The sequence below is a fragment of the Moschus berezovskii genome, chromosome 12, assembly GCF_049115385.1.
Source record: "Moschus berezovskii isolate FMDL1 chromosome 12, NW_MosBer_1.0, whole genome shotgun sequence".
NCBI classification, from domain to species: Eukaryota; Metazoa; Chordata; class Mammalia; order Artiodactyla; family Moschidae; genus Moschus; species Moschus berezovskii.
In genome coordinates, this window is record NC_142471.1 from 15,180,600 (window position 1) to 15,201,298 (window position 20,699).

Below are 20,699 nucleotides of genomic sequence, written 5' to 3' on the forward strand. Positions count from 1 at the left end.
ACTGCAGCCTACCAGGCTCCTCCATCCATGGGATTTTCTAGGCAAGAGTACTGGAGTGGCTTGCCATTGCCTTCTCCGCTTGGCCAGATAAACCTCTTCAAAACTCAGATTCTCTGTAAACAGTATAGTGAGGGGACATGGAACAATAACATACATTCACCACAGTTCTTGGCTTGACTTTAAAATTGAACTTAAAAAATTTTTAAAAATTACCTGATGGGTCAGGCTGCAGGATTTTTATTTATAAGGCAGTTATAGAAATGGCTATCAGATAATTATATTGTCATCTATGAGTTTTGAAATCATTTCTAAAAATGCTTTATTTTGAAAACAAGGATTATTGTGAAGCTCCCTGTTTCAGAGACTATGAAGATGGTGATAAAAGCATCAGAGAAAATTTATTAACAGTAAAGATCTTTTCTACCCAAGTTATGTCATAGGTGTAGCACAGGATAGATTTTCTGGTAATTAATGTAGTTTCAACTTTAATAAGAGGTAATTATTCAACCATCAGCTCTTGATTCCCTTAAGCAAAAGGTATTTATGACAGATTAATGCTGTCATAAATACCTTTTGCTTAAGGGAACTAGTACAATGTCAATCAAATGCAGGACTCGAGAGAGGACCTAGGGAATAAACAGTGCTAAATATCATTTCCACACCTTGCAGATCATCAGAAATTATAATAAAGTAGACATTTAAAGACAAATGCAAGCATTATCAACAGGAGGGAAGGCAATATAAGCTCTGAATGGTCCGCTTTTTAAATAATGATCACTGACATTTACTGAGCATTTACCACGTGTGATGTGCTAAAAACCTGATATGTATTATGCTATGTCATCCTCACAACAATCCTAAGAGGTAGATACTATCCTTTTCCCCTTTTCAAATAAAAGAAAACTGAGGCACAGAGGTCAAATAACCTGTCCAAGATTACCCAACAAGCATATCAAGTTCTATGAAGAGCTATGTTTCTGAGCAAGACAGAATCAATGAATATAATCCATTTGGGCTTTCAAGAAGTCTATGGCATGGTGTTCATACCAAAAGTTATTTAAAAACAAAACCAAATGATGATTGGGCTAAATGTTTTGTAATGGATAAAAAAATTCACTTACTAATAGGCCCCAAAGAACAGGGTTGAATTAGTGTCTTTATGAGAGACATGCCAGTACTAATCCTTGCTAATGGATCCTGAATTAATCTTTTTCATATTTAAAAAACAACACAGAAGCAAAAATAGAGTTGTGAGTCTGAGTGTGCAGATGATGTTAGTATTTTTCAAAGAGTAAAATGCAAAGCAACCACAGAAGCTCCTCACAAACCAGGAGGAAAGTCAATAGTGTCAAATGACCCTCAGTGTGGGCCAATGGAGAAAACTAACCCATATACACTTAACAGATAATCAGCACTAAACTATTAGCTTGATAGAAAATGGGATCTGGGGAGCTTTTATAGACTAAAAGATATGACAAAAAGGTCAAGAAAACAATGTACATTTCTAGGAAGAGTATGGAAAACAATCCAACAACCATAATTATTTTTTGAATAGTTGATGAAACTCTCCCACTGCCCATATTTTTAGGTATTAATTCGTTTTTTATTTAGGTCATCATAATTCATGGGTAGTTGTGAGAAATTGTAGACGTATCCCTTGTACACTTTGCCCAATTTACACTGATAGTATCATTTGGCAAGAATATAGTACCTGTGCCCATATGTACAAGTAAAATTCTATTTCATTTAATCTGGAAAACACTATGTGGGTCAGGTAAATACACATGAGAAAGGCAAGGGGGTCCAGAGATGGTTAAGATCAGAGGAGCTGAAATGACTATAGGAACAGAGGGGCTGCCCTGGTTAATCAGCTATAAATCTAGATGTTTTTATTCTAGCTAAACAGTCAGGGATGTACTTTAAAAATGACTTTAAAGCATGTTAGTTATACAGTGTGTACCCAGGCTGCCTTTGGGCTCAATTCCAAATATAAGAATATTAGAACTATGTGGACTTTACATTTAGGTAGGATGGCAAATGAAACATCATGTGAAACACTCAGACCATGGAGTCTGACTGGGGAAATTTCCCCACTCCTTCCCGTTCCTCCCAGAACCCGCTAACGCTCACTACTGTGGGACCGTCTATGAGTTATATTCAGTCTCCAAGTTCATTTCCTCATCTTTCGTCTGGGCATAATAATGCCTCCTGGGTGGTTGTGGCAATGAAGTAAGAAAATTCATGCAACAATGCCTGGTGCAAAAGAAGAGGTCATTGTTAGCTAAGGTTGATGTTATTCATTTAAAGACCTTCAAAGCAGAGTTTCTAAACTCTGGCACTCTTGACATTTTGGAACAGATAACAATTTGCTGGGGCAGTGCTGGGGTCATGGCTTGTCTCATACATTGAAGGATGTTCAGCAGGACCTCTGGACTCTACCCACTAGATGCCAGTGGCACTCACACTCCAGCGATGACACCAAAACAATATCTCCAGACGTTGCTGAGTGTCCCGAAGGCAGGGGGTCAGAGTGTGGGAGGGGGGTGAGAACCACTCTTTTAAAGGACCCAGTTTAGAACAAAAAGATGCAGTACTACTCAGTACAGTGATTGCCATTTTCTAGGTAGAGCACATTAGTGCTTAGTGCTACATACTAAAAAACAGAAAAGGTTCAAGAAGGATTTAGAAATAACACACACACAAACACAAACTCAGTGTATGAAGTTTCTAAAAGATATTAGGAGTTCTGGGCACTTCTGAGGTTGAGGTCTTGAAGACTCCCTCATACTGACTTTCAAAGACTATTTCTGGGGGCTGCTGCCAAATAGGATGGAACATTATGTGGATCATCAGACCCACCTCATGGGAGACCTGAGGTGCTCCCTGTTCCTGAAACCCAATTATAAACTGCACCTGCAGCAATAACAATTACATGGTGCCCTTCCAGAAATACTGAGTTCCACAAAGTGTTCCTGAATCTCCCTGAACATCAGAATCATCAACAGGAGCTTTTCAAACATGGAGATTTTCAGGCCTCATCTCTACCCTTTAATTTTGTATCTTATGGTGGACAGCCCAGACAACTGTACATTTAATAAGCTCTGCCAAGTGAGAATGTCTGGTCAAATAGACAGTGTCTTGAAATATGACAGAGAAGGTCAGGTTCTCTTTGACTCTGCCCCATTTCAACTCCAACGTTAGGAAGAAACCTGCAGACCACGTAGGATTCTTTTGGGAATAATGACAGACTGCACCTAGAGATAGGCTTCCCAGGTGGCACAGTGGTCAAGAATCTGCCCGCCAGTGCAGCAGACACCAGAGATTCAGGTTCAGTCTTTGTTCCAGGAAGAGCCCCTGGAGTAGGAAATGTCAACCAACTCCAGTATTCTTGCCTGGAAAATTCTATGGACAGAGGAGCCTGGCAGGCTACGGTCTATGGGGTCACAAAGAGTTGGATACGACTGAGCATACAGCAGCAGAAGCAGCTCCTAGATATATGATGTGAGTATTGTCTAACAATCAACATTAGCAACGAGGCTCTTAGCCAAATGGAAATATCAACTTGAAAATCAAGTTTTTAAAATAAAATAATTAATTACGTAATGCTTTGGAATTTCTTTTTGGCCAAGCATGCAAGATCTTAGTTCCTCAAGCAGGGATAAAACCTGTGTCTCTTGCAGTGAAAGCATGGAAGCTTAACCACTAGACCACCAGGGAAGTCCCTGAAATTATCACTTCTAGTAATAGTCTCCAGTGATAGCTTATACTAAAAACTCCAACACCTGCACACAAACAGAACAGGCATCACTATACTTAGTCGTGTGGAACAATGTCAAACAGTCCTTCTACACATGTTGAAAATGATGAGAAGCTGAAAAGACAATCCTCATTCCATTTTCCAATCAACAACACCAGAACAGGAGCTTTTTAATGTCCGGTGGAAGCGTCTGCTTCAGCTGTGAGAGGCCATTGACTCAGTTAGAGGGCTCTGGGGCCTTCGTACCATGTGGCTGCCATCTCACATTACGCAGCTTGCAGCCCACAGGCGAGTGACCAACTGTCCTGGACTGCCTGGGACTGAGGATCCCCTAGCACGTGGGACTTTTAGTGCTAAAGCTGGGGCAGTCGGTGATCCTCTGCACAGTCCTGGCGCTGCCTTGAAGCTGGCAACCACTCTATCACTTTTTTCTAAACATCTTTAGCTCCCTCAGATCTGTCCCCATTCTGCCCATCTCGAGCTCCAGCTTGAGCACCTTTCTCCTCCTGAAGTAAACACACTGAGCCAAGTGCTCACAGACCCTGCAAATCCATGTAGTCTGTAAGCGTCTTCCTGTTGATGAGAACCTGACCTTTTCGCTCTCATAATTTAAGATACTGTCCACTTAAAGATTGGCTTCCAGTACTTGAAAACGTTAACAAAATATAAAGACTCTAGGACTTCAAATCCTAGAGTATCTAGAGATGAAGCCTGCGAACCCCCAGGTATAAAAGCTTCCTGGTAACTGTGATGTGCGGGAAGGTTCACTAACACTCTCTAGAACACAGTGCCCCTTCAAGGTGTCATAAAATCTGCTCTTGCTGCAAGTGCAGTTTGCAACTGAATTTCTAGAACAGGGAGCATCTCAGATATTTTGCTAGATGAGATGAATCTTTGTATTCTGTAAATTCAAGTTAAAACTCAATATTTTGATTTAAGGTCAAAGACATAAAGAATACAAAACTTTGCTCAGACCATCATTTCAGATGCCCTCCGTAAATGTTAAACAACTTTAGGGAACTGTCTGGAGGTCCATGGATTAGGATTCCACGCTCTCACTGCTGAGGGCCCAAGCAAACCCTGCTCGGGGAAATAAGATCCCACAAGCACATAGTGCAGGCAAAAAAATAAATAAATAAATTTAACTTTGATGTTTAAAAAAAATAAACAACTTAAGTCATGCCTTAAATCAAATTTCCAGGAAGACTGAAACCAGTATAAATAACAATGATTTATATTTGTGAATGTTTGCTTTGAAAGGTTAATTAGTTGCCTATTACATTCAGATATTTCTATAAAAACCACTTGCTGGATTTTGTCCTTGTTATACCAAATATTAACATCAACTATACTAATCCAATATTTGCAGACATCTAAGGCCAAGGGTTAGATTCTAGACTTTAAGAGAAAAATATTATTTTAAGTTACCATCAAAGGCCTCTTGATGAAAGTGAAAGACGAGAGTGAAAAGGTTGGCTTGAAGCTCAACATTCAGAAAACGAAGATCATGGCATCTGGTCCCATCACTTCATGGGAAATAGATGGAAAAAGTGGAAACTGTGTCAGACTTTGTTTTTTTGGGCTCCAAAATCACTGCAGATGCTGATTGCAGCCAGGAAATTAAAAGACGTTTACTCCTTGGAAGGAAAGTTATGACCAACCTAGATAGCACATTAAAAAGCAGAGATATTACTTTGCCAACCAAGGTCCATCTAGTCAAGGCTATGGTTTTTCCCGTGGTCATGTATGGATGTGAGAGTTGGACTGTGAAGAAAGCTGATCGCCGAAGAATCGATGCTTTTGAACTGTGGTGCTGGAGAAGACTCTTGAGAGCCCCTTGGACTGCAAGGAGATCCAACCAGTCCATTCTAAAGGAGATCAATCCTGGGTGTTCATTGGAAGGACTGATGCTAAAGCTGAAGCTGCAATACTTTGGCTACCTCATGCGACGAGTTGACTCACTGGAAAAGACTCTGATGCTGGGAGGGATTGGGGGTGGGAGGAGACGGGGATGACAGAGAATGAGATGGCTGGATGGCATCACTGACTCGATGGACATGAGTTTGAGTGAACTCCGGGAGTTGGTGATGGATAGGGAGGCCTGGCGTGCTGTGATTGATGGGGTCACAAGGAGTCGGACACGACTGAGCGACTGAACTGAACTGAACTGAATCTTTGATAGACTTATGGCACCTGTGCTCATCTATGCTATCACACTATCATCAGGGCTTTATGCATGCACACAACTACAGTTTCCAGGAGTTCAGAGATCACTCCAGAAACCCAGTCATAGGCCCAGAGTGAAGAACTGCTGATCTAACATGAACATAAATCTCACCCTTCTGAGTGACATGTGGACTAGAAATGTATAGCCTTCCTATAAGAGTGTGTCTTGGAAGCCAGTGAGACCAAACCACCCCATAAATTGAACTGTGAAAGCCTCTTTCAAATGCTCATCACTTTGGCAACGTTCTTACCACATGAAGAGACTCCTTCAGTTCAGTTCAGTTCAGTTCAGTCGCTCAGTCGTGTCCAACTCTTTGCAACCCCATGAATCACAGCACGCCAGGCCTCCCTGTCCATCACCAACTCCCGGAGTTCACTCAGACTCACATCCATCGAGTCGGTGATTCCATCCAGCCATCTCATCCTCTGTTGTCCCCTTCTCCTCCTGCCCTCAATCCCTCCTTACTTCCCTGAAAACATCTAGTAAGCGATTTCTAGATTGTGTCAAAGGGATTTTTAAGAAAATAAAATTAGAGAGAAGCACGTGCCAAAGGCCAATACAGTGGCTGGGACTCAACTTTCCCTGCATCAATTCCCATGCAGTTGATTTAGCTAAACGAGACTCATGCATAAGCTCTGCAAAGGCCAAAGACATCAAGATGGGTTTTATCTTTGCAAACTTGCAGGAGCAGTCCCTGCCCAGTGTGTGTGCAGGGACACACACACCCCAACACACAGAGTGGAAACTTTTCTGTTTCATAAACTCTCTTGTAAGGACTGGAATATCGCAGATTCACCTACATTTTAGAAAATCCAACGTCCAGCGCACAAGGCTCCTCTGTAAGGAAGCTTCTGCCCATTTCTGTTATTTGACACCTAAGACGGAATATGTTGATGACTCCTTTATATGGGTGATCTCCACATAAATGCAGTGGTTGTGGTTTTTAGTCATTAAGTCATTCCTGACTCTTGGGACCCCATGGACTATAGCCCGCCACTATAATCCTCTATCCATGGGATTTTCCAGGCAAGAATACTGGAGTGGGTTGCCATTTCTTACTCTAGGGAATCTTCCCGACCTAGGGATCGAACCCAGGTCTCCTGCATTGCAGGTAGATTCTTTACTGACTGAGCCACCAGGGTACATATCTTTATTTAATAAAGAATGTATTAATAAGTTGGTTCAAGATCCTCTCCATCAAGAGTGAGAAAATGTAAAACTACTACAAACCTTTGGAAAAAATAAGATACATTTACACACAAAAGTCATGATAAAAAAAAAATATATATATATATTATACACACACACACGCATACCAAACATGCAATAAATATTATATTGAACGGTCCTTATCAGATACTTGTGAACATCAGATAATTCAAAAATTAACTTGTATTTGGCTTGGGACTTCTTTCTGTGCTTCTATGTTGCTTGTTTACAGAGAGTGGAAAACAGGTTGGTGGAAGAAGAAGGGCATTGTCTAATCATTTGACTCAAATCCCTAATTGGCTCGGCGCTGGCTGTTGACCGATTTTCCTTGCATCTCATCCAAACACAATGGCCAACAGAGCCGAGGAGCTCACCATGTAACAACACAGCCAACTGGCCACCAACGTACATAGGGGATAATTTATCACTTACAGGTAGGGTCACACGAGGCCTCAGTGTCCTTACTATGAATAGTATTATTTCACAGGTTTAAGGGTTTAAATTAGTAACTATGAAGTTTACAACAGTGCCTGGGCATAGAAAGTCTTTGATAATAATAGTGGCTACTACTACTAGCTATTATTATTAGCCACTAAAGGCTATGGTTTTTCCAGTGGTCATGTATGGATGTGAGAGTTGGACTAGAAAGAAAGCTGAGAGCCAAAGGATTGATGCTTTTGAACTGTGGTGTTGGAGAAGTCTCTTGAGAGTCCCTTGGACTGCAAGGAGATCCAACCAGTTCACCCTAAAGGAGCCCAGTCCTGGGTGTTCATTGGAAGGACTGATGCTAAAGCTGAAACTCCAATACTTTGGCCACCTCACGCGAAGAGTTGACTCATTGGAAAAGACCCTGATGCTGGGAGGAATTGGGGGCAGGAGGAGAAGGGGACGACAGAGGATGAGATGGCTGAATGGCACCACCGACTCGATGCACATGAGTTTAAGTGAACTTCGGGAGCTGGTGATGGACAGGGAGGCCTGGCGTGCTGTGAGTCATGGGGTCGCAAAGAGTCGGACACAACTGAGCGACTGAACTGAACTGAAAACATATTTAAACACTGGAGATGACTGTTTTGCCTACTTAGAGCATGTGGGTCTGAGTTAAACAGTAAGGTCTTCAATGCACTATTTCTAATGGTATTGAAATACATTACCTTTGTAAATCTTCTCTTTCAATTCCTAGAGATAAAGGACATCTCATGAAGCAAGCTCACCTAAACCTATTTCTACCATCCAAGCAGAAACCAGTATGCAAACCTCTGACCCACTGGTATTATAAAAGATATGCTGTGCTCTCATTTCTACTCATGTAAACTTACTATTTATTTCCTACTGAAGTCTTCCTGGGAGCACCTGTTCACCTTCTGCTTGTTAGCCAACTTACTATCTGTGAGATTAAAACCAGAGAAACTAACAGACAAATGAGATCCAAGTTTGAGACTTTTCAAAACAAAAATTAATGCTAAAAAAAAAATGAGATAGAACAAGACACGATAGGATTAGAAGAAGCCACATCATTCACCTTCACCTTCCCAGGGTTGATGGATCACCTAAAAAGCAATGTTAAAAGTCCCCTAACCCCTCAAAAATATTGAGAGTCTCAACACAGCCCAGATGGTCTAAATCCAGTGATATAAACAAACCACATGTGTATCACAGGACTCCAAATAGGAAAATGAAGACCACTTACGATGGGTGCCTTTTCACCTGACACCATCTCTGGGGACTCTGTTACCCAGCTAGAGAGAAAGCTCTAGATTCCAGCACGTCTCAACTCCCCCTGCTCCCTGTCAGCTCCCCAGTGCACCAGGCACCTTTTCCCAAAGGAGCCAGGTGCAGGGGAAGCAGCAAGGGGTGAAACTGTCCTGAGAGCACAGATGAGGACCCCGAGCCCAGCGTCTTACCTGCGGCCCCTGCCCCTTCGGCGGGCACACTCTGGGTGGACACTGGGGCTGGGTCCTTGACTCCGTGCACTTGCGCGGCTTCTTCCTGGTGTGTCAAAAAGGCAGAGCACAGATCAGTTTCCACGGTGTGGAGCTTCAGCAAGGAATTCTGCCAGCAGAAGCAGAACATCGGGCTGGCTCAGTTAGATGCTAACGCAATGCTGGGTCTGCAGCTTCCTTCCCCAGCACCCGGCCAGAAGGGGGTCTCGGGCAGAACTGGCTGTGCCAGAAGCAGAGGCGCGTAACTCCACATGCAGTCTCAGTTTCTGCTTTATATAAATCTAACGTATATTGATTATCTGTGACACATGGGACCGGTGATTTCGTCAGCAAGAGACGCTACACCCAGAGGGCCAATCTGAGAAGGTATCTGCTTCCCGGGTGCCTGAGCCTTTACGCTTTCCAAGTCTTTCATTCACCGTGCTGACATCAGGAGCGGATGGCATTAGCCCCTCCCTGGCGACCATTCATAAAAGCCAGCATCCCTCCCTGCAAAGCCCGCAGCAGCCCGCAGTGCACAAAGAGTTACTGCTGCAGAGGCTGCCTGGCAGCTGGGAGGTGCTTCGGGGCTCCCTTTTCTGCATCTGCATGTGGGCTGTGTGCCTGTGTCTGGGGGGGGGGGGGGGTCTGCGTGTGTGAGTGTACGTGTGTCTTCTCAAGTTACTTTTCTCACACGGAATGGCTACAGCCGCCTGCTGTCAGAACAGAGGGCAGGGATGGAGGGAGATGATGACCTTGTTCCCTTAGTCTGACCCCGCCGCTGAGGGAGAAGCAATTCATCATGTGTAACTCCCAGCCAACCTCCCCCATCCCCGGCTTCACTTCTCATTTTAAATTCCTCCTGTGTTTCTTGATAAGAGCAAAGTCATACAGACTGACGCATGTATCCTGCCATGATGCAGATGCTGGGCAAACTCGGTCCCCCAGCAGGTGAAAGTGAATCACGCCGAGTCCCTGACCAGGCCCTCTTCCCTGCAACAGCCTCAGAGCTCCTCCACCCACCAGGGTCCTTCACCCACCAGGGTCCCAGCAGAGGATGGTGGGGGGCAGGGGGTGCTACCTCGAGTAGAACCATGGGTCCCCCCCATTATGACCCAACACATACACGCACACACACACGCTCCTACCTCCTCCAGATAACTTACCCTGCCTCCATATAACTTAGTCCCCACACATCCTCATAATCAACTGCCACGTCCTACTCCAGACACACACCCCGGTCCTATATACACCCTCGCACTCTATTATACACAAACTGCGGCCCCCTGCCCTATACACGCCTTCGCCCCGCTCCTCCACACCCTCATGCCCAAGCTCTACCTTCACACTCTACTCCACACACAGTTTACAACCAAACACCCACCTCCACCCACACACATGCTCATCCGTCCCCCAATCCCTTTATCCCCATTCCCCACACCGACACCCTACTTTACATTCACCCCTAAACACCCTCATCCTCAACTCCCACTCGCACATCCTGTGCCCACGCCTCGTCCCCAGACAGCCCGATTCCTTACCCACATAACTGACAGCCCCCACGCCTCCTCGCACCCCAACCCCTTTCTGCACACAAACTCTCCTCCTCCTGTTGACGTGAGTAAATATGAACCCACAGCTGTGTTTTAAAAAAACTGCTCATCGAGGAACTTCCCAGGTACCCCAGTGGCTAAGACTCCTCATTCCCAATACTCTGCAGGTTCAATACATGGTCTGGGAACTAGATCCCGCATGCCACAGCTAAAGATCTCAACCTGCCACAAAGATGATGGAAGATGCCTTATGCAGCCACTGAGACCCAGTGCAGTCAAAGAAATAAACGCTTTTTCAAAAGCTTCTCATTGAGGAATGTCTTAAATCCCTAGTCTTTTGGCTGGTTTGAAAGCAGCAGGACCTCTTTCAAACAGGCTCAGGACCTCTCCTCTGCTCAGCTCAGAGATGGAGTAAGGCCTGGTACAAACCTCCCCCATGCTCAGGGGCTGACGGCCAGGGGCCCACAGCTCAGATGAAGCATCTGTCTGATGTCAGCCCCTTTTTCACAGCTTCTTCTTCTTCCCTGGGATGTTTTCCCAGCAGTTACGTGTGGAAGCAAGGGCCAAAGGTTATTGATAGGAGTACAGAAGGAGCAAGGGTACCAGGTTTCTGGAAAGTTTTATTAACCAAGCATTTGGGACACAAAAACACGTGATTCCAGGCTAGCTTTCTAATGAAGGACATTAAAAACTGGAGTGACCTCTTATAAGGAGCAAAACTACTCTGAAAATTAAGAAATCTGTCCTTCCCTGTAGCTCAGATGGTAAAGAATCTGCCTGCAATGCAGGAGACCCGGGTTCGATCCCTGGGTCGGGAAGATCCTCTGGAGAAGGGCATGGCAATCCACTCCAGTATTCTTGCCTGGAGAATCCCATGGACAGAGAAGCCTAGCAGGCCACAGTCCATTGGGTCGCGAAGAGTCGGACATGATTGAGCAACTAACACTACTAGTACTCCACTACCATCACCACCACCAAAGTGTGAGATGGCACAGCTGCAACAGCAGACAGAACGGCGGTTCCACGACAGGCATCCCAAAAAACAGGCAACTCCACAAACAGAACTACTGTATGAGCCAGGCAGCCCACTGCTGGGTTGTTGCTGCTGCTGCTGCTAAGTCGCTTCGGTCGTGTCCGACTCTGTGCGACCCCATAGACGGCAGCCCACCAGGCTCCCCCGTCCCCGGGATTCTCCAGGCAAGAACACTGGAGTGGGTTGCCATTTCCTTCTCCAATGTGTGAATGTGAAAAGTGAAAGTGAAGTCGCTCAGTCGTGTCCAACTAGTAGCGACCCCATGGACTGCAGCCCACCAGGCTCCTCTGACCAGACGATGTTCTAGGCAAGAGTACTGGAGTGGCTTGCCATTGCCTTCTCCGCCACTGCTGGGTATACATCCCCAAAATACTGAAAGCAGTGACTCTTAACAGATATTTGTACATTGACATTCATAGGAACATTATTCACAATAAATAAGAAATGTATTATGGACTGAACTGTCTCCCCCAAATTCATATACTGAAGCCCTAACCTCCAATATCACTACATTTGGAGATGAGGCCTTTAAGAGGCAATTAAGGTAAAATAAGGTCATAAGGGTGAGACTGACCAGTGCCCTTAGAACAACAGAGAGAGAGACCCAGGGATGCAGTCACAGACGAAATGCCGTGTGAGGACACAGAGAAGGCAGCGGTCTGCAAGCTGCGGAGGAGGCTTCAGGAGAAACCAGCTTCGCTGACACATTCACCGTGGACTTCCCGCCTCCAGAACTGTGACAAATGCTTTGGCCACTTAGTCTGTGGCGTCTCTTTTTTTTTAATTGTAGCCATAATAGAGTTTTAGCAGATTAATACAAGGCGGAAACAACCCAAGGTGCTCATCAGCAGATTAACTGATAAATGAAATGTGATATATACAATACATACAATGCGATATTATTTAGCCTTAAAGAGGAAGAAAGTTTTGACACATGCTACAACATGAGTGAACCTTGAGGACATTACACTGAGTGAAATAAGCCAGTCAAAAAGGACACACATTCTAGGCAGTAAAATCCAGAAAGGCGGAAAGCAGAATGGTGGTTGCCATGGGGCTGGTGGGGAAGAAAAGGAGGTTTGTGTTTAATGGGTATGGAGCTGAAGACTGGGAAGATAAATCAAGTTCTGGAGACAGATGGTGGTGATGGCTGCCCAAAAACACGAATGTGCTTAATGCCACTGAATTGTATACTTTAAAATGGCTAAATTGTGACATTTTACGTTGTCTATTTTACCATAGTTTTAAAAAACAAAAACAGTCCTTCTCTACTTTTAGCAGGAGGATGTGGGACCAGCCATCTCTCGTCAACTCTGTGCTCTTATAGATTCTACAAAGCGGATGAGGACACGGCCTTCACACAGAACCAGGGGCTCTGTCTGCTACATACTGAGCGGCTGACTTTGGACAAGAACTTTGGCTGTTCTAGCCTTGATTTCCTCATGCATAACGAGAGGCAGTGATGACGGTAACAAAGGCACCTGCTTCGAGGGTGAGATGAGGAGGGCACAGAATGCACTTCGCACGGCGCCGGCACACAGCAAATCCTCAAGCCCTGGACACTGTGGCTACTATGTGCATCTCCAAACCCCAGAGGCCCCTGGACAGAGCGCTGCTCGTGGGGGGCCAGACCCCACCGAAGCTGTGGGCCCTGACTCATCACTGCACCTCCCAGGCCTCTGTGATTCTGACCAGGAAGTACTTGAGATCAGGTGACTTGTAAGTTCAGGTGTCCTTGTAAGGACAGAAAAGACTAATGCTCATGTACTGAGGCTGATGCATGGAAGCTGGCAGTATGTGTGCTTGGACGGTGTTTGTGGAACTAAACCAAGTGTTCACACAACACAAAGCGTGAAGAATCTCACTGCAGAGGGGTTTGTCAGGTCACATTCAGAGGCCTCTCCACTCGCCCAAAGAGTGTGCAGTGCTGAGACCCAGTTACGGCTGGAAGTAGTCATGGGTGGTTCCCAGCCATCTTTCCTGCCCTCCGTCTCACTCACTAGTACTGAGGCCCAACAAAGATGCCAAGCATCAAAGGAGATCTATTTGCACAGCTGGTCTGTTCCTCTCTCAGACACCAGAGAGGAGGAAGTTTAACGGGACAGGGAAGAAGAGAGTGCCTAATGAAACAGGAGACAGAAGATGAAGGTCTCATGGGACAAGAAGACACCCAAGGAGAAGGGGAAATGTGGACTGCTGGAAATGAGGACCAGGGGGCAGACCGGAAGAAACTGCATGCCAGCGGTCGGCAGCTATGCCCTGCCCCTACCCTGCACTGACCCCTGACCTGAGGACTGCCTGCTGCTGTTCCTGTTTCTCAGACAGGAAGAGTGTGGGGACTTGGACGCCCTGCATGGGACAGCCCCCGATGACCAGAGAATCCAGACAGGAGAGGCTTTCCCCATGAGCGATCTGTGCCACTGTCACATATGTGTCTCTCCAGGGAGAGAAAGGAGACAGGCGGTCCCATCAGGGCTGAGCCCCACAGAGCTGCCTCTGAGAAGCTCCCACTGCAAACGCGAGGGCCACACCACCCACAGCTGCACCAGCACATGCTCAGCTCCCGGGCTCTGGCAGCTCTTGATGTGCAAAGAGCTGAGCTGGGCTCCAGAGCCTGAGACTGATGTCAGCCCCTTCCTCACGGGGCCCCAGTCTAGTGGAGAGACAGCTAATACACAAACAGACAAATAAAACAATGATGCCAGTAATTACTGTCATAGTTATGGCGATGGCAGGGAGAAACCACAGGCCAGGCCTGGGGAGAGAGTGAGTAAGCCACTGTTTCTCCATTTCAGCCTGACTCGGTGACCTTTTCCACAGGAACAAGCTTTAGCCCTAGAGGAGAATGACAGGCAGTCAGCCCCTTCGGCTGAGTGCTCCCTCCATCTGGTCCTTCTCTGCTCTGGGGCTCCTCTATCAGGCTGTCCCCAGCCCATCCTTCAAGGCTAGCCTGCCAGGGCTTTTCCAGGTTTACATCCACAGTCTTGCTGAACGGGTCACTAGGATCTCCAGGAAAATTGAACAAAGGCTGATGGATCCTCTAAAGAACAATGACTACCTCTGCTTCCCAGTTCGCCCATTTGGTCACCAAAGAAACCAGAGAAATGTCTGTGAAGCCTAGGTGTGGTTTTCTACAAGCTAATTTTTCTCTTTTACACAATGGAAAATATGTGACTTGTTTTAGAAAATACTCTACTCGTATTCTTTCCTCTACAATTACTGGGTCTCACTTTAGTTGGGTTGGAATGGGGAACACCCACACAGGCTGGATGGTGAAACGCTATTTCAAGATGCCTTTGTCTACAACTCACCAGTTGCAGAAAATGGATAGCTTACTTTTAATTTCCATGAAGAGGTTTAGTGACCCTCACCCATCCCTTTATCTATCCAAGAACTCTACACAGATTGTCTATAGCAAGATCAAACTGGAAATCTGCTCAAAACTGAGGTCACAATGGGGTCCCTGAACATTTCCATTCTACTGAGCACTCTTGTTCCCTGAGCTTTCAGGATTTCTGTGTATGCTCCCTCACCACACACACACACAGAGTCACACACATATACACATATGCCAAACTTCCTTTCTATTTGCTCCCTGCCCCTGCTTCCCCAGGCCTACTTTGGCTGTAATTCCTTCACAGTCAAATCCCCATCAAATCTTAAACCAGTTCCAGTTACCTCTATCCAACAGGGGCCTCCAGTCTCTCTTTCAGCATCTTGCTTTTTCCCTCCCAACACTCACTATAATATGGAATTTTATTTATTTCCCTACTGTTTACTGGTTCTTCCCAGCTCCAGAAGGGCTGGAAGCATGCCACCATTGTTCACTGCTGAAGCCCACACAATGAGCAAACCAGGAGCCAACCATTAGAGAAACTGCCACTGCAGACTGTCTGTGTTTGCCTGGACCCTTTACATAGTACTTGGGAGGCCCTTCTGAGTATTCCATTTCAAGTCTCCATGCTGCCTTGGTTCAGAAATTTTTAAATGCTCACGAATCACTGGGGAGTTTGTAAAAGATGTGTTCTCCCAGGCAGTGACAGACTCAGATTCTGTGGTCTGGAGCAGGGGTGCTTAGATGCAGGAGGGCCAAGGTCCAGACTTTGAGAAACACTGCCCTATTCCCTTGGGACCTGACCCACTCTAAATGCTGCCTTGGTTGCCTGTTTAGCCCTAAATGTCCCAGGAACAATATTTTTGTTCCCTCACTGTCCTACGCTACCCAATGGAGACTCCGTATAGGAAAAGAAGTCTTCCACTCCAAGCAGTCCTCTGTTGAGAAGAGGATCCAGGTCCTATTCTGATAATAGAAGCACATCTTTGTAAAACAAGGACAATCTTGCCACCACACACAATAACCCAAACCAAATTTGTTTCCAGCCAGATGATCTGATTTCAGCTGAGGAAGAGGGCGTCCTGTACTTAGTTTCACCTCTTTTTGATATCCTCATTATGTTCACTTTATTAAGTAAACAATAAAAACAAGATATTTAGGAGAGACCAATACAGTTTTATGAACTCACATTTTAATTCAAAATTCTGAGCTTTTCTAGAGAATAAGACATGAACAGCTCATGGAATGGACTTTAGTAGTTTCTCTTTGTAATTTCTAGCACAAAGGCACAGGCATTAAGATAGACAGCTGCCCTAACAAGCCATTTTGTTTTTTTCCAGAACATCAATTATATAGTGCTTGGGCTGGAGTCCACAAATCTAGTCCATGTTGTAGCCCATATGGTTACTTCTCTGTGGCTACTTAGGTTCCAGTCTTTTTTAAACTATGAAAGATATTTGGCTTAAAAACTAAATTCACTAGGATGCATGCACAGTATAGGGACCACTGCGGCTTTTAACCTCAAATCTACCACTTGCTCCTTCTCTGTCTGTAGGAAAATCATCCAATCATTTTGGCCCATGGGCACCTAATTCTTTTCTGAGACTACTTTAACCCCTTAGAAATTACTAAAACTCAATGAATATTAGAAATCAATAACCATCCCACTGAAAATTACAAAATCACTTGATCATAAGAAATAAGTTACCAACCCGTGTCTTTAAAGACACTGGAAACCATTAGCCATTTCCTCAAATACTAGTATTTTGTTAGAAAATAAGAAAAGTAAGCTTTTACCTGCCTTAAAATTTGAGTTTTGTAGCCCTAGGAAAGCCAACAATATCCTAAAAAGGGAAAAGATACCAACGCTAGCAAGACCAGAGTCTAGGATACTAAGTTGACGTGTGTCCTTCTAAATCCTTGGAAAGCAGGGATGACAAAGTTCACTTTCTGCTGCAGCCCCCACACCCCATAGCAGTTTCAGACCCACAGTTGGGTACATATTTGCTTCTCAATAAAAACTGTTGAAAGAACTACTCGTTAGAAAAAATATCCCCAAAGTTAAAGCTTTCAGGCAAAATTTTGGTCTTGAGATGAGCAGAAATATTTTTCTTTAATCTGTCAGGGGCTACTGGGGAGTGGACTTTATCATAAAACTTGTCAACTTTATATTTTACCAAATAGAAACGGGAAAATAGATAGATGGATAGACAGACAGATGGCTATAGATAGATGGATAGATTGGTAGACCAAGAGACAGACAGATACAGATGGGGATAAACAAACCCCCCCATCATTCCATCACAAGAGGAAATTTTTAAGAACAATCTAATGAAAGAGGTGTTCATCAACTTTAGCTTTACAGAACACTTACTACATTGTTCTGTCATTTCTCCTTTAGCTACAAAGCAAAGAGAGTGCCACACAGGCTGACACCTGGGAGGCATGAACCAGACACAGTCCTTTCCAGTCTTGGGTGAGAGAACAAGAAACCAGCAGCATGAAGACGAGTAAATGTAAAAGTGAGAATGGAGGCAGAGGAAGAGAAGCCATGCCAAAGGAAGACGCAAAGGCCGGCAGGACCAAGCCGCGTGGAGTGTGGGCGATGGCAAGGCTGGTAGGCGAAAGGCAAACACAGGTGGGCCAGTTACGGAGAGTCTTGCTACAACTTCTCTGCTCAGCCCAACACCCCTGAAATCTCTCCAACTTAATCCCCAGACAGAGCAGTGGCTAGCGTGGCTTCTACCTTTTCTGCCAATGCTACACTAAGGATTCCCCTGAGGGTCATGATTACAAACCTGGTCCCCCTGGAAACCAGAAATCAGGCTGGACAGTTGCCTCCGAATGAGGGGGCAAAGTAAACCAGGCATGCAACAGTTCAGAGTTTCTTGCTGGGCAGTTCATCCCACTGGGAAAGAAAACCAGGGTTCATACCATGACAATGTTGACTGCAGGATGTCCTTGTTGACACTGACAAGAAAAGTGGCTAAAATTAAATAAATCACAGGGTACCAGTCCTGCTGAGAAATAAATGCTAGCAGGGAAGCAAGGTCACTTCATCTCACCCATGAAACCATACCAGAAGAAAAGCTAAATGGCAACCCACAGGCAGATGACTTTGGATATTAGGCTTCCAGAGATCAGTATTATGCATCCCAGCATCCATTTACCCATCTTCTGGTCCAAAATGGGAAAATGTGTCCATCTCTAGCCAATCAGCTTATTTCAAACCCCAAAGTCACAGTGATTGGTTCAAGAATGGGCCACAGGTCCCAAGTCAGATAAATGAGACAAAAGTATGAGATTTTACAGAGTACAAAGGACTCTATTTCCATTTCTTAGAAGGAGAATTTTAAAGATGGTCCCCAAGATTCCTGTACCGTGGTTATGCAATCAAACACTAATTTAGATGCTATGTTGAAGAGATTTTGCAGATATAATTAAAGTTCTAACTCAGGTGACCAAGGATACAGAGATTGCTTCAGTGGGCCTAATCCAACCAGGGTGAGCCTTTTATTTATTTATTTATTTAGTTTCTTTTTTTTTTTTTTTTTTTGGTAATTAATTTATTTTTTATTGGAGGCAAATTATTTTACAATATTATATTGGTTGGTTTTGCCATACATTGACATGAATTCGCCCCGGGTTTACATAAGTTCCCCCTCCTGAACCCCCCTCCCACCTCCCTCCTCCCTTTATCCTCCCTCTGGGTCATCCCCTCATGCCAGCCCCGAGCATCCTATAACATGCATCGACCCTGAACTAGTGATTCATTTCACATATGACAACATACGTGTTTCAATGCCATTCTCCCAAATCATAGGGTAAGCCTTTTAAAAGTAGAGGGTTTTTTTTAGCTGGTAGACTATCACATCAGAGATTTGGAGCACAGAAGGATTTGGTGCTGCTGGCTCAAAGACGTAGAGGCCAAGGTGAGAAGGAATGCAGGCAGCCTCTAGAAGCTAAGAGCTACTCCCAGATGCTGACCAGCAAGGAAATGGGGTCTACAGTCCCACAACCTCAAGGAAGTAAATTCAGGCAATGACCTGAATGAGCGTGGATATGGACTAATCTCTAGAACCTCCAGATAAGAATCTATCATTGCCAATGCCATGATTTCAGTTTTGTGAGACCTTGAGCAGAGTCTAATGGAGTCTATCCAAGTTTATTATCTGCACAACTGTGAGCTAATAAAAGAGAGAAGCTGCTAAGCTTCTGGCAATTTGCTACACAGTAATAGAAAACTAATATACACTGGGATTACTAGTGTAAGAATAACATATCCCCAGAGAGGGGTCAACCTAAAGATAAAGTCAATATAGGAAAGTAGAGTTGACATGGAAAAAGATGCTGTCTACATGACAAGGCTTTAATCCCTGGATCTAGCCAAGAGTGGAATCTATCCTGACTGTAAAGTTCCATGTGTGTGAATCAATAACATCCTGTTGTTTATGAAAGCCAGCTTGAATTGACTTTCAGTCACAAGGAAAAAAATCCCAGGTACTAGAAGAAGAGAAACTGTCAGTCAATTCTGGTCTAAAGGCCAAACCCTGTAGACTGGGTTTGTATTTCAGCAGAAAAGTACAGCTGCCTCGTCCTGATGCTGGGGGGGATTGGGGGCAGGAGGAGAAGGGGAAGACAGAGGATGAGATGGCGGATGGCATCACCGACTCGATGGACATGAGTTTGGGTAAACTGCCAAACTCAAGATGGCTTGGTGATGGACAGGGAGGCCTGCCGTGCTGCGATTCATGGGGTCGCAAAGAGTTGGACACGACTGAGCGACTGGACTGAACTGAACTGAGTCCTACAGAAAAAAATACCATTCAGCCAACTGAGGAGTATCAAGGGCCTAAAGAAGCCTCTTGCTAGATCATTTCCTCAAAATTAAAACAGGTTTGAGGGAGAACCGCATCTCAAACAAAATAGTAAGTACCATCTAGAGGTCTAACAAGGCTTGATGCCAGAATGTATCTATATGCTAAACTATGGATGGTAACAAAAAGACAATCAAACCCTTCACATGGAGCCCCACACATAGACATGTGCTGCTGCTGCTGCTGCTAAGTCACTTCAGTCGTGTCCGACTCTGTGTGACCCCATAGATGGAAGCCCACCAGGCTCCCCTGTCCCTGGGATTCTCCAGGCAAGAACACTGGAGTGGGTTGCCATTTCCTTCTCCAATGTGTGAAAGTGAAAAGTGAAAGTGAAGTTGCTCAGTCGTGTCCGACCCTTAGCGACCCCACAGACTGCAGCCTACCAGGCTCCTCCATCCATGGGATTCTCTAGGCAAGAGTATTGGAGTGGCTTGCCATTGCCTTCTCCGTAGACATGTGCACATACACTCAAAAAGGGGCACAACTTGCCTCATTCTATCCCTCATAGGAACCGATGACTAAATCCTATCGGGGGGGTAAAAAGCAGAAACAGTGAGGGTTAAAACTGAAAGCACTCCTAGAGTTAACCCAATGCAAAACCTGCCTCAATTTCACAAATGAAAAATGAAAAGAAGCTGATATGATGACTTACGGTATGCAGTTTGGGAGTTGGAAAAGTAATATGAGGACCCGATAGGGCAAGTTTTCTCAGGGAAGGGGAGATCCATTAGTTTTCTTCATATATTGTTATTTTTTCTTAATTGAAACTGAAGCCAGTAATGGGAAT

The 20,699-nt window shown here is 44.9% G+C and overlaps 1 protein-coding gene across 4 annotated transcripts in view; it reads right to left on the reverse strand.

The window, feature by feature from the left end:
- Positions 1-20,699, reverse strand: part of FAM13C (family with sequence similarity 13 member C) — a 147,485-nt gene that overhangs the window by 42,194 nt on the left and 84,592 nt on the right. For all 4 annotated transcript variants that reach the window (XM_055425679.2, XM_055425678.2, XM_055425677.2 and 1 more), the window contains one exon: positions 9,098-9,182. In XM_055425679.2, coding sequence (XP_055281654.2) covers positions 9,098-9,182 — 85 coding nt within the window. The remainder of the gene's footprint in view (positions 1-9,097; positions 9,183-20,699) is intronic.